Source organism: Choloepus didactylus, chromosome 10 (assembly GCF_015220235.1).
Source record: "Choloepus didactylus isolate mChoDid1 chromosome 10, mChoDid1.pri, whole genome shotgun sequence".
Taxonomy (NCBI): domain Eukaryota; kingdom Metazoa; phylum Chordata; class Mammalia; order Pilosa; family Megalonychidae; genus Choloepus; species Choloepus didactylus.
Genome location: NC_051316.1, coordinates 38,859,803 through 38,874,532, shown reverse-complemented (window position 1 = coordinate 38,874,532; position 14,730 = coordinate 38,859,803). Strand labels below are relative to the sequence as shown.

The 14,730-nt window shown below is 36.9% G+C and overlaps 1 protein-coding gene across 4 annotated transcripts in view; it reads left to right on the top strand.

Moving 5' to 3' along the window:
- Positions 1 to 14,730, top strand: part of VPS13A (vacuolar protein sorting 13 homolog A) — a 275,242-nt gene that overhangs the window by 156,255 nt on the left and 104,257 nt on the right. For all 4 annotated transcript variants that reach the window (XM_037798536.1, XM_037798538.1, XM_037798537.1 and 1 more), the window contains exons 42-44: positions 3,025 to 3,420; positions 3,682 to 3,786; positions 3,883 to 4,029. In XM_037798536.1, the coding sequence (XP_037654464.1) occupies positions 3,025 to 3,420; positions 3,682 to 3,786; positions 3,883 to 4,029 (648 nt within the window). The remainder of the gene's footprint in view (positions 1 to 3,024; positions 3,421 to 3,681; positions 3,787 to 3,882; positions 4,030 to 14,730) is intronic.

Here is a 14,730-nt window from a genome sequence, read left to right as displayed (position 1 = left end):
CTTAGTTAGAGAGGGCCACATCTGAGCAACAAAGAGGCAGTCGGGGAGACTCTTAGGCACAATTATAGTTTTAGCCTCTCCTTGCAGCAACAAGCTTCACAGGGGCCAGCCCCAAGACAGAGGGCTCAGTACATCAAGCTATCAGTCCCCAGTGTTTCTGATTCTCCAGATTTTTAAAATGCCTTTCTTTGCTTTTCTAGCTTCAGTTATTTAAGATTATAAATAATAAAACTATTTTTAAATTCTACTAACAATTGTAGTACTAGTAAAGAATAGGTAGTATAGATATTCTTTAAATGGAAAAGGAATGTTTCCATCATGTTGTAAAAAGAAGAATTAAAAAAAAAAAATTTTTCCACTGATTTACCTTAGAAGTCTGGCCACTAAGCTGAGCTGAATACATGTTATTTGTAGAAATGTGATATGCCACTCACAAAATAATTTACAAAGGTAATGCATAGTCGTCCTAGAGAATTTAGAAAATAGAGATAATAAAAATTGCCTATAATCATATATATTTCTCCAAAAAAATCTGTAAAGCACACATACACACATACCACTTCAGCCAACAATGCCATACCTGTGAGTCTGCTCTAACAAAAAGGAACCATACTTAATGTGTTAAAACAAAGAATTGCAAAAATAGCACAATTCCCATATACCCTTCACTTAGCTTTCTCCTATGTTAACTTATGCGACAGTAGAGCATATATCAAAACTTAAGAAATTAACAAGACTGCTAACTGAAACATAACACTCAGATTTTATTTTCCATTAATTTCCCTTTTCTGTTCCAGGATCCAGTCTAGGATCCCACATTGCATTTAGTTGTCCTGTCCCCATAGTCTCCTCAAACTTTGATAGTTCCTTAGTTCATCCTTTTCTTTCTTGACCTTAACATTTTTGAAGAGTACTCATGAGTTATTTTGAAGAACTTCTCTCAATTTTGGATTGCTTGATTTTTTTCCCTCATGATTAGATTGAAATTTGGCATTATTGGAAAGGATATTGAGGAGATGATGTGCACCTCTCACTGCATCTATCAGGGGGTACATGATGTTGATATATATTTACTGGTGGTATTTTGGCTAAACTGGTAGATGTCAGGATTCTCCATTTGTAAGTTACTATTTTTCCCTTTGCTATTACTATTTTGTAATAGATATTTGAAACTATGCATATATCATGTTTATGTTTCAACTTTTGCCAACTTATTTTAGGTAGATAATGCCTGTGGAAATTATTACTGTTGTGTTTAAATGGTGATTTTCTATTTCCCTCATTCCTTCTACATATGTTAGTTGGAATGTTTCTGTAAGGAAGAGTTACTGCTTCTCCCCTATTTAAATATTCAAGTACTTATTTATTTCAGTGTGGACTCATGGATATTTATTTTATTCTTTGTTTATGATCCAGTACTATAGTTTTTATTTTGTTACTCAAGGTATTCCAACTTTGGCCTTTGGGAGATTTTTTAGGTTGACTTATGTGCCCTTTTGATACGCATGCATATTTTTTATAAGTACTTCCTGACTTTCTGACTCCTCAAGATGTTTCAGGGTTAGCTTGTATTTTCCCAGGTTTCATCCTTAGAATCAGTTTTGCCACAGAGCCCTGGTTCCTTTGGTTGGAGAATGGTATTAAAAAATAAGAACTGGGTGCTTGGTATGCTCATTTCTACACATGTAATTGCAAATGTAGTTTCCTTAAAACTACTTGTTCTGCTTTTTTTATTTACATTTTGCTCTTGATGTCTTTTCTATCCATATATTATTCTTTGAGCCACTAGAGTGGCAGATTTTGTCTATGTGATTGATAGTCAATATATGAAGATTCATTAATAATTTCATTCCTACAAGCTTGTGTCCAGTTCTGTACCTTAACTTATGCTTTGCACTTTTCCCTACCTCTTTTTCCTTTGAGATCTAAGCATGTTATTTGAGGATTGTACATTTATTTGTTTTAACAAGCATTTAGTGAGCATCTGCTATGTGCTAAGTGCTGCGTAGGAATTGAAGATTTAAAGGTAAACTAAACATGGTCCCTGCATTCACGGAACACAATGGCTGGCTCATAGTAGAGTTATATTCTAGTCTAATGATTGCTTCAAATAAATAAAGGTCATTTATTGTGATTACCAGGTAAGAACCATCATTTTCTTCAAATTACCCAAAGTTCAAACACATAGTAGATATATAGATAATATTCATTAAAAGGTCAGGAGATCAGAAAAGGAGGATAGAGATGTCGGAAAAACTGGTGAGATACCCAAGATACACTACCTATTTAAATTCCATTCTCACAGAACTTTTGTTTAATTCTTATAGATATCACATTCCATCTGACAATTTCCAAAGGATGGGGTTGTAGTATGATAAGGTTTTAGAAAATTTAGCTGTGGTGTAGAGAAGGGACTAGAGAGGACAAGATGAGAGAGCAGTTAGAAGGCACATTGAGTGAGAGATCACAGTGACTTAACTAACATGAATTATGGTGATGGAAGGGGTGGATGGAGAAAAGTAGACAGTTTTGAGAGATACTTAAGATATAACATAAATAGCCATTAGAAATGGTGGTGAGAGATTGTTAAAAACCAAGGATGAGAGTTAGTAAGTATTGCTTGTTTTGGATAACCATCAATTTTCTTACACATTTTTCATTATTTTGTAGTTTTTAAAATTAAAATCGCTGGTGCATGCGATTGATTTTTTTTTTTGAAGTTTTACTACTTATAGTGTTTTGCAGTATTTATAATTTTTAGTGGAGTTTCACATTATATTATTTAATTTAACTTTCACAATAGTCCTCTGAAATAGGTAATTTTGACTATTTTATATATTACAGAAGCTCAGATCTCAAATATTTTATACCAGTTTGTAGTTGGCAGACTCTGAGTCTACTACTTGTTCTTATAGATGTATTTCAAAAGAATTTTGAATAGCATTTGGAATAATTAAAAAGATTTTTGGCATATTATTCTGAAACATTTTTCAATTTGTGTGTGCTTTTTTTTTTTTATTACAGGGGATTGAACATAGAGTTTTTACTCTAAATGAAGGTTGTTCAGCCCAGATTTTTACTGCGGAGATGGACAAAGCTAGACTACATTTAAAGTTGCTTGACTATCTTAATCATGATTGGAAAAGTGAATATCATATAATGCCTAATCAGCAAGACATTGGTTTCATCAACTTTACCTGTGTTACAGAAATAGAAAAGACTGATTTAGATATTGCTGTCCATTTGACTTATAATGTTGGTCAGGTAGTTGCAGCATTTCATTGTCCTTACTGGATGGTCAACAAGACTGGTCGAATGTTACAGTATAAGGCAGATGGAATTCATCGAAAGCATCCACCTAATTATAAAAAGCCAGTTCTCTTTTCTTTTCAGCCAAAGCACTTTTTTAATAACAATAAGGTATGTAAATTTTTAAATTGTTCATTGTTCTTTAGCTATTTATCACTGCTTTTTACTTTTTAGCGTTCTGAAGAATAATGTATTATGAAACAAGTAGAAATATTTGTTTAATTTTTGAGGTTAAAAAGATAATATTGGGAAAGGTTTAGTGTATTAACAACATAATATTTAGTTTATGCTAAGAAGTAGAAAGTCTGTTACTTTCAGAAGGAATGTTTATGGTTACATAAATTCCAATATACTTGAAATTTTTTTTTCTAGGTTCAGCTTATGGTAACTGATAGTGAATTGTCGGATCAGTTTTCAATTGATACTGTTGGTAGTCATGGAGCTGTTAAATGTAAAGTCTTGAAAATGGAATATCAAGTGAGTTAATTCTGTGCTCAATAAAAAACTTTTATTTCAACTGTGCCTTCTGTTATGGTATTATAACTCTTTGAACTGTTTTTTTTTTCCCCCAAGGTTGGTGTCACCATAGACCTCAGCAGTTTTAATATTACCAGAATTGTGACATTTACTCCTTTCTATATGATTAAAAACAAAAGCAAATATCATATATCTGTAGCTGAAGAGGGAAATGATAAATGGCTCTCTGTTGATTTGGATCAGGTGGGTAGATGAATTTCAAAAATGTACCTTTTTAGATTTTCTTTATTCCTCAAAGTTAGATACCTGAAATCACCATGGTATGTTTTAACTAACCTCCACCCCAATTCTGTTTCAGTTCCATGAACTTCTATTGAGTACTTATGATATGCCAGACTCTGGTTATTTAATTATTGAAAACTGTACATTGCCATCTAGGAATGTATATCTTGATAAGCGAGATAGACATTAAGTCAATTGGGATAAACATAGTAACAGAATACTAGATAAGGCATAGATGCTTCAAAGAGAAGAAAATGAGTTATTCTCTCCAGTTTACTGTTGGACTTGCCTTCATAAAGTAGGCTAAGCCGGAATTCCCTTCAAGTTTTTGGAGAAGGCAGTAACATGGGAGTAAGATTTTCATTCTGCTCAATTGTTAGCTGTTAGATCTCTTGATGAGAGCTTTCTAAAGATTGCCTAATGTTGATAAATATTTTTAGACAGGGAGTACTAAGTCCTTTACATATTTTACTTATGAGGAGTTTTTATACAGTTTCTTTTAGAGTGAATTTTTGAGGTAAAATACCATCAGTTTGTGTTTATCTGTAAAAGTTTTTATCCTCTTTTATGAAAATTTTTCTTGATAATCAATTCTAGGATGGCAGATTTTTTCCCTCAACATGTTGTAATTTTTACCTCACTGTCTTCTGGCTTACATTTTTGTTGAAAATCCTGCTGAGATTCTGTCATTTCCTTGAAGGTCATCTGTCTATTCTTTCTGGCTGCCTTCAAGATCTTGTCGTTGTATTTGATGTTCTGTACTCAAACTACTACTTGTCTAAGTCGGTATCTTTTTATTTATGCTGCTTGGAATGCTTTGTTCCTAAGTCTGTGGATTCATGTTTCATAGTTTCTGTAAAATTTGCACCTATTGTCTTTTTAAATATTGCCTATCCTTCATTATGTGTTCTTCTGAGCCTACAGAAAAATGTATGCTAGAACTACATTTTATATCTTCCATGTCTCTTAATATCACATTTGTATTTTCCATCTGGTTTACTTACGTTGCTGTATTCTGGATAAAGTCTACATATTTATCATTTATTTCACAGGTTTTCCTTTTTACTATATCTAAACTGATATTTAAGCCATCCATAGAGGGTTTTTTTTTTTTTATTGAGATTTTTCACATACCATACAGTCATCCAAGAATATAAAGTACACAGTTGCCCATGGTACCATCATACAGCTGTGCATCCATCACCACAATTATTTTTTTTTTTAATTTTTAGAACATTTTTGTTACTCCAGAAAAGATACAAAGACAGAAAAGAAAACGCGAATCCTCCCATACCTCTGAACAAACCCCTCCATTATTGATTCATAGTATTGGTATAGTACATTTGTTACTGTTGATGAAAGAATGATAAAATACTACTAACTGTAGTATATAGTTTGCGATAAGTATATTTTTTCCCTATATATCCCTCTATTATTAAATTCTAGTTATAGTGTCATACATTTGTTCTAGTTCATGAAAGAGATTTCTAATATTTTACAGTTAATCACAGACATTGTCCACCAGAAGATTCACTGTTTATGCATTCCCATCTTTTAACCTCCAACTTTCCTTCTGGTGATGCACGTGGCTCTAAGCTTCCCCTTACCACCACATTCACATACCATTCAGCACTGTTAGTTATTTTCACAGTAATGTGTTACCATCACCTCTGTCTATTTCCAAACACTTAAGTTCAACTTAGTTGAACATTCTGCTTATAATAAGCAACACCCCCCCCCCCATTCTTTAGCCTCCTTCTATATCCAGGTAATTTATATTTCATGTCTATGAGTTGACATGCTGTAATTAGTTCATATCAGTGAGACCATACAATATTTGTCCTTATGTGTCTGACTTACTCAATATAGTGCCCTCAAGGTTTCTTCATGAACCCATTTTTTTAAGACGGTTTTGCGCACCCACCATACATTCTATCCTGAGGAAACAGTTGATGGTTCCCTGTATAATCACATACTTATGCGTTCAACACCATCACCATTGTCTATATAAGGACATCTCCATTTCTTCCACAAAGAAAGAGGAAGAGTCAAAGAAGGTAGAGAGACAAAAGAAAAAGAAAGAAAAGAAAAGGAAAAAGACAGGTGAAAAACAACAAAAGGAAAGATAGAATTAAACTAAAGTACAATAAAAGAGTCAGACAGTGTCACCAATGCCAGGAGTCCCATATCCGTCCCTTATGTCCCACTCTTACAGACATTTAGCTTTGGTATATTGCCTTTGTTACGTTAAAGAAAGCATAGTACAATGTTTCTGTTAGCTATAGACTCTAGTTTGCATTGATTGTAATTTTCCCCCAATGCTACCCTGTTTTTAACACCTTGCAAGGTTAACATTCATTTGTTCTCCCTCATGAAAAACGTAATTGTACATTTTATCACAATTTTTGAGCAGTCTGTGTTTCACTGAGTTACGCATTCCCAGTCTTTATCTTTCCTGTTTCCTTCTGTTCCCACATGCTCCTAACCTTCCTCTTTCAACCATACTCACAGTCATCTTTGTTCAGTGTACTTACATTGCTGTGCTACCATCACCCAAAATTGTGTTCCAAGACTCTCACTGCTGTTTTTTTCTTTCTGTCTGTAGTGCTCCCTTTAGTATTTCCTGTAGAGCACGTATCTTTTCAAAAACTCTGTGTATGTTTGTCTGAAAATATTTTAAGCTCTCCCTCATATTTGAAGGCCAGTTTTGCCACATATAGGATTCTTGGTTGGTGGTTTTTCTCTTTCAGTGTCTTAAATATATCACACCACTTGCTTCTTGCCTCCATGATTTCTACTGAAAAATCTGCACATAGTCTTTTCAAGCTCCTTTGTATGTGATGGCTTGCTTTTCTGTTGCTGCTTTCAGGATTCTTTCTTTGTCTTTGACATTTCATCTGTTAAGTGTCTTGGCGTAGGTCAATCACATCTATTCTGTTTGGGGTACACTACGCTTCTTGGATCTATAATTTTATGTCTTTCATAAGAGATGGGAGATTTTCATTGATTATTTCTTCTATTATTGCTTCTGCCCCTCTTCCTTTCTCTTCTCCTTCTGGGACACCCATGACTCGTACATTTCTGCACTTCATTTTGTCACTCAGTTCCCAGAGACATTGCTCATGTTTTTCCATTTTTTTTCCCTATCTGTTCTTTTGTGTGTAGGATTTCAGGTATCTTGTTGTCCAGTTCCTGTGTGTTTTCTTCTGCCTCTTGAGATCTGCTGTTGTATTTCTCCATTATGTTTGTCATGTCTTATGTTGTCCCTTTCATTTCTGTAGATTCTGCCAGTTTTTTCAAACTTTCAATTTCTACCTCATGTTTGCCCACTGTTTTCTTTGTAGCCTTCATCTCTTTTGTTATGTCTTCCCTGAACTTGTTGATTTGATTTTCGATTTGATTTAGCATATTTCTTTGAAAATCCTTAATTGATTGTTTTATTAAAGTGAAACAATGTATCAGCTGTATCTTAATTGAGGTGTAAGTTCTTTCCTTTGACTGGGCCATATCTTTTTTCTCCTATTATAATTTTTTGTTTTCTTTGGTCTAGGCATCTGGTTTCTTTGGTTACCCCAATCAGATTTTCCCAGACCAGAATGGTTTCAGGTCTCAGAATGGGTTTATATTCAGGGTGTATCGTAGAAGAATGACAGGCTTTCCTCTGAGGCCTTTAGCCGCTATGCCTTTCCTAACCTGCCCAGCAGGTGGCACCTGTCAGCCTGTTGTTCCTGTCTGGTGTAAGGCGGTATGGCCCCTTTAGTTTCTGTTTTGGCTGTTTTCCCCCAGGGTCTAGGGTCTGAGTTCTGAAGGGAAGGCCACCCCTAAAGCTGGGCCCCACCTCCTTCAGCTTAGGAAAGATACACTCCTTAGGGAGTTATCTTCTACATTTGAATTGGTGCTGCTTTTATCTCCAACCCTGTCTGGGTCAGAGCGCTGCGAACTGAAAATAACTGAGGCTCTCTCCACTGAACCACTCATGTTGAGAAAGAGAGAAAGGGAAAGAAAGCCCCTTTTCAGAGCCAGTTCACAGCCCCCCAGTTTCACTCATTGGTCAGAGAGAGCCCCTGGTCTTTCTGGCTCTTTAAGGTCAATTGTCTCTAAAAGCCTCTGTCTGCTTGTTAGGGGTCTTGTCTATGTTTGTAGCCTGTATTCAGCAGTCCACATTTGTTAATTAAAATCCCAGTTGGAGCTGAGCTGAGTTGTATTTGCTGGCTCTGGGAATGCAGTTTTCTCCTACAGCAAGGGCTTGCAGGTCAGCCTACTGTGGCAAGAGGGGACTCACGGCATGGTTCCACAGTTTTTACTTAAAGATTATATGCTGCGCTTTTAGCCATTCCTCCGCATCCAGGTTGGTGTGTGATGTGTGGACAGTCATGGTTGTCCTCCAGCACTTATTCCAGATTATTTACTAGTTGTTCCTGGTTATTAGTTGTTCCAGGGGACTAATTAAATTCTACTTGTTTCTATGCCACCATCTTGCCCCTCTCCATAGAAGTTTTTGTTTAAACAGTTACTATGTCTCATTCCCAGAAGTTCAGCATTCTTTTTTCAAGTCTGTTCAATCTTTAGACAAATATTTATTATGTACATCTTGTTGGAGCGCTTAATAGTGTCCCACATTTCTCTGAGGCTCTGTTCATTTTTCTTTTTTCTCCCTCCCTTCTTTATATTGCATAATCTCTATACCTCTGTCTTCAAGTTTACTGATTGATTCTTCTGCCACTTCAACTGTACATTTGAACCCCTGTAATGAATTTTCCATTTCAATTATTGTGCTTTCAACTGTAGCATTTCCATTTGGTTTTTATAATTGCAGTCTCTTTAAGTATATCCTCTGTATTGTGAGACATCATTCTCCCACTATTAGTTCTATTTTTAAATGCAATTTTATTGAAAAATATGCAGATACCGTAGTCATCCAGAGTTTGCAGTTGTTCACAGTGCCATCACATAGTTGTGCATTCATCACCACAATCAGTTTTTAAACATTTTCATTACTTCAAAAAATAAAAAGAATAAAAATTAAAAAAGAACACTCAAAACATTCCATACCCCACCTCCCCCTCTTATTCATTTACTTTTTGTCCCCATTTTTCTACTCATCTGTCCATACACAGGATAAAGGGAGTGTGAGCCACAAGATTTCACAATCACACGTTCACCCCATATAAGCTATATGGTTATATGATTGTCTTCAAGAATCAGGGATACTGGGTTATAGTTGAAAAGTTTGATATTTCCTTTCAGCTATTCTAATACATTAAAAATTAAAAGGGGAAATCTGTATAATGCATAAGAATAACCTCCGAAATGACCTCATGACTCCATTTGAAATCTCTCAGCTACTAAAACTTTATTTTGTTTCATTTCTCTTCCCCTTTTTTGTTCAGAAGGCTTTCTCAATCCTATGATGAGATGCTGCATCCAGGCTCATCCCTGGGAGACATGTCCCACATTGCCAGGGAGATTTTCACCCCTGGGAGTCATGTTCTATGTAGCGGGGAAGGCAGCAATGACACCTGCCAAGTTATCTTAGAGAGAAAGGCCAATATCTGAGCAACGAAAGAGGTTCTCTGGGGGTGAACGTTAGAAACAATAATGAGTAGGCTTTGTCACTCCTTTGCAGTAACAGGCTTCATAAGGGCAAGCTCCAAGATTGAGGGCTTAGCCTACTAAACTGGTAGTCCCGAATGATTGTGAGAATATCAGTAATTCCCCAGGTGAAGAAATTTTAAGATTTCCACATTTTCCCCCAGTCCCTCAAGGAGGCTTTGCAAGTACTTTTTATTCTCTGTCCAGATTACTCTGGGATGTATCAGGACTTCACAGTAACCTGTGCACACCAGTCAGATCTCACTCCCTATTCGAGGTTCCATGTAATTATGGTGTTTGAATAAACTGACCATAAAAGTTATACAGTGTGCTACAGAAAATACAGATTTTGCACCAAGTAAACATCTCTTCCTTTGATCTCACACAGAATTTGAAGTTTCAAAACACAGTATCATCCTTTACCCTTTAGTCTGATTTACCTTAGTCCTAACCAAGTCCTTTTCATTCATAACTCTAATTGAAGTCTGATCTCTTTTTTGGCTTCTTTAATAGTTTTGTATGGGCTAATGCTGACAATCATAGCTCCTGAACTCTGGCTCTGAGTCTCAGGTGCCACACAGATACCCGAAGTTCCAGGGACTGACTGAGTTATACAGAAACACTTCAGCATCTCAGAATTTAGAAAAAATAGTTAACAACTCTTGAATAGATTTTACCACCGTAAGAGCGTACAGTCTAGGAACCTTTACAATAAGCCTTCTCCTGATAACCTATGCTCTCAGATTCAGTTCCCAGAGTTTGCATATTATAGTTAGTCCATATTAGTGAGGTGTTACCCAATGTTTGTCTTTTCGCTTCTGACTTATTTCACTCAGCATACTGTCCTCAAGGTCCATTCACCCAGTTGCATACCTTATAACTTTGTTCCTTCTTGCCACCATTGAATATTCCTTTGCATGGATACACTGCAGTTCACCTTTCTGTTTACCTGTTGATGACCCCTTAGGCTACCTCCATCCATTGAAAATTGTGAGTACTGCTGCCAAACACACCAGTGTGCAAATGTCCATTCTTGTCCCTGCTCTCAGTTCTTCCAAGTATGTACTCAATAACAGGGTTGCAGGACCATATGGCAATCCCATACTTAGCTTCCTGTGGAACCACCACACTGCCTTCCAGATGGGCTGCACCATTCTGCTTCCCCACCAACAGTGAATAGGTACATCGCTTTCTCTACATTTTATCCAGCACTTGCATCCCTCTGTTTGTCTTTTAAACAGTTTTACCACACACCATACACTCCATGCTAAGTAAACAAGCAGTGATTCCTGGTATAATCACATAATTATTCATTCACCATCACAGTCTGTATGAAGACATTTCCATTTCTTCCACAAAGAAAGTGGGAGAGGAGAAAGAAAAAAAGAATAAAAAAAAATTAAAAAATAAAATAAAATACAATGTAAAGGTCAGACAATAACAACAATACCAAGAATCCCATACTGTTCCCTTATATCCCCCTCATAGACATTTAGCTTTGGTATATTGCCTTTGTTGCAATTAATGGGAGCATTTTACAATGTTACTGTTAACTATATACTCTAGTTTGCATTGCTTGCATTTTTTCCCCATTACCATCTGATTTTCAACACGTTGTAATGTTGACATAAATTCATGTGTTCTCCTTCATATGAAAACATTCTTATGTTTGTACATTTAATCACCATCATTGACCACTCTAGGTTTTCCTAAGTTACCCAATCCCTGTCTTCATCTTCTATCTTTCCTTCTGGTGTCATACCTGCCCCTAGCCTTTCTCTTTCAACTCACACTCTTCTGTGTTCAGAGAACTTACAATATTGTGCTACCATCACACAGTATTGTGCATTCATTTCTGGATCTATACAGTCAATCCTGTTGAACCTTCTGTACTCCTTCAGCATCAAATGCCCGATCTCTTCTATCTCCTGATAACTTGTGTTCTCAACTTTAACTGTCAAAGTTTGTTCATTAATGTTAGTTGATATTAGTGAGACCATACAGTATTTGTCCTTTTGTTTCTGGCTAATTTCACTCAACATAGTGTCTGCGGTCTTTGATTTTGTCTTTTGGATTTTATTTGTCATATTTTTATTTTTTTTCTCTCTCTCTTTTTACCCTTACTGATAGTCTTCGTTTCTACACTCTTCTCCAAACCTCTCTCTCCTGTCTTTTCCTATCTGCCTGTAATGTGCCCTTTAATATTTCTTATAGAGCAGGTATCTTGTTCACAACCTCTGTGTCTGTCTGAAAATATTCTAAACTGTCCCTCATTTTTTAAATTCAGTTTTATTGCGATACATTCACATACCACACAGTCATCCAAAGTGTGCAATCAGTTGTTCACAGTACCATCATACAGTTGTGCATTCATCACCCCAATATACTTTTTGAATATTTTCCTTGTACCAGAAAAACTAAAAATAAGAATAGAAAATAAAAGTAAAAAAGAACACCCAAATCATCCCTCCCCTCCCACCCTATTTTTCACTTAATTTTTTGTCCCCATTTTTCTACTTATCCATCCATACACTGGATAAAGGGAATGCGATCTAGGCTTTCATGATCACACTGTCTCCCCTTGTAAGCTGCATTGCTATACAACCATCTTCAAGAGTCAAGGCTACTGGGTTGCAGTGTTGTCCCTCATTTTTGAAGGACAATTTTGCCAGACAGAATTCTTGGTTGTCAGTTTTTCTCTTTTGGTATCTTGAATATATCATACCACTGCCTTTCTGCCTCTGTGGTTTCTACTGAGAAATTCACACATAGTCTTATTGAGCTTCCCTGGTATGGGGTGGATCACTTTTCTCTTCCTGCTTTCAGAATTCTCTCTTTGTTGTTGACATTTGATAATCTGATTAGTAAGTGTCTTGGAGTGTGTCTATTCACATCTATTCTTTTTGGGGTACGCTGTGCTTGGTTCTGTAATATTGTCTTTCATAAGAGTTGGGAAATTTTCAGTGATTATTTTCTCTATTATTGTTTCTGCCCCTTTTCCCTTCTCTTCTCCTTCTGGGACACCCATGTATTTATGCACTTCATGTTGTCATTCAATTCCCTGAGACCCTGCTCATATTTTCCCAGTCTCTTCATGTGTAGGATTTCAGATGTCTTGTCCTTTGTTCATGAATCCTTTCTTCTGCCTCTTCAAATCTGCTGTTATATCTCCACTGTGTTTTTCATCTCTTCTGTTGTGCCTTTCATTCCATATGTTATGCCATTTGTTTTTTCAAGCTTACAGATTCTTCTTTATGATTATCCAGTGTCATCTTTATATCCTTCATCTCTTTTGCCACATTTTTCTTCAGCTTGTTGATTTGATTTAGCATATTTGAACGTCTTTAATTAGTTGTTTCAACTCCTGTATCTCATTGGAAGTGTAGGTTTGTTCCTTTGACTGGGCCATATCTTCATTTTTCCTGTGTGACTCAAAATTTCTTGTTGTCTAGGCATCTGGTTTCCTTGATTATTCCATTTAGGTTTTCCCAGTCCAGATAGGTCCAGATATGAGGAGGAGTGTGTAATGACTATCAGGTTTCCCTGAGGATGAGCCCTAGCAGTTTGTCAGACTTTCCTGTGAGACCTCTAGACTCTGTGCTTTTCCTATCCTGCCTAGCAGGTAGCACTTGTCAGCCCGCAGCTCCGTACTGGTAGAAAGAGGTGCAGTCCCTTTAATTCTCCATAGACCCTGTCCCTGCCAGGGTCTTAGGGTGAGTCAGAAGCCAACAGTTGTTTCTGTTTTATGCCCCTCCCCCCCCCACCGCCCCTGGCCCTGGTCATCTTAGTTCTCTGAGGGAGGCCCTGTCCCCCACCCTTTTCTTAGGGAAGATAGGCCCTTTAGGGATTTATTTCTTTCTCTTGACTTCTTCATTTGTCTCTCTGACTCTCTTAACTCCACCATTGCCTAGGTCAGGGCTGACAGTTAAAAATGCATGAGGCTTTCTCTGAGGGGCTACTTAGAATGAGAGGAAAAAAAAAAAAAAAAACAGAAGGAAATCCCCTTCTCAGAGCCAGTCCCCAGCACCCCAGTTTTACTAGTCAAGAGCTGGAGTTGGTACCTGGTTCTTTGGGCCCCTTTTCTTGGGACACAGACTTTTTCCAGTATTCTGAGCTCAGCCAACTCCAAAAGCCTGTTTTTCTTTACTATTTTTTTTTTTTTTCCTATCAGCCCTGCCTCCTCTCTGTGGTGAGAGACCTCAGGGTTCCTTTCCTGCTTGCTCCAGGTTTATCTGTGCTCATAGCTTATATTCAGTCATCCAAGTTTGTTAATTAAAACCATAATTGGAGCTTCATTGAGCTATCTTCCCTTGCTCCTAGTAGAGACTGCTTCTTTTTTCTACAGGGAAGTTATCCAACTCAGCCTGCCTTGTCAGTGGGGGAGGGGTGCCAGCCTCTGCTGTTTGGGGGGTGTTTACTTACTGTTCTATGCTGAGATCTTGGCTATTCCACCCATTCCAGACTAGTGTATGATTTGTGTCCAATCACAGATGTCCTCCAAACAGTTGTTTACTGGTTATTCCTGGGTATTTACTGGTTGCTCTAGAGGACTAATTGAATTCCATACCTCCCTACACCACCATCTTGCCCCGCCTCTCACACTGTTAATTCCTTAGGCATGGTTTCCCTTAGTTCTTTTAACGTTGCTTAGAACAGCTGGTTTAAAGTCCTTTGTCTAGTAAGTCCAATGTCGAGCTTGCATCAGGGACATTTTCTGTTAACTGCTTTTGTTCCTGTGTATGGAGCATACTTTCCTGTTTCTTTGTGTGTCTCATAATTTTTGTTGAAAACTGGACATTTTAACCAATATAGTATTTCAACTATGGAAATCAGATCTTGCACCCCACAAAGGAATCCTCTTGTCTCCGTGCTTAGGGTATATAAGCATGTCTACCAGCACTCTGGGGATATGGTAGGGGATGTAGATTGAAGATCTTCGTTCAATTTATAAGCTTTTGCTTTAGCAGAAAGACTCACTGAGGAGTTTGGAACTCAGCATATAATTCTTTAAAAAGATTGTGTTTGTTTTTTAAATGTTTTTCTTATACTAAGAGGAGCGATGGGTCTAGT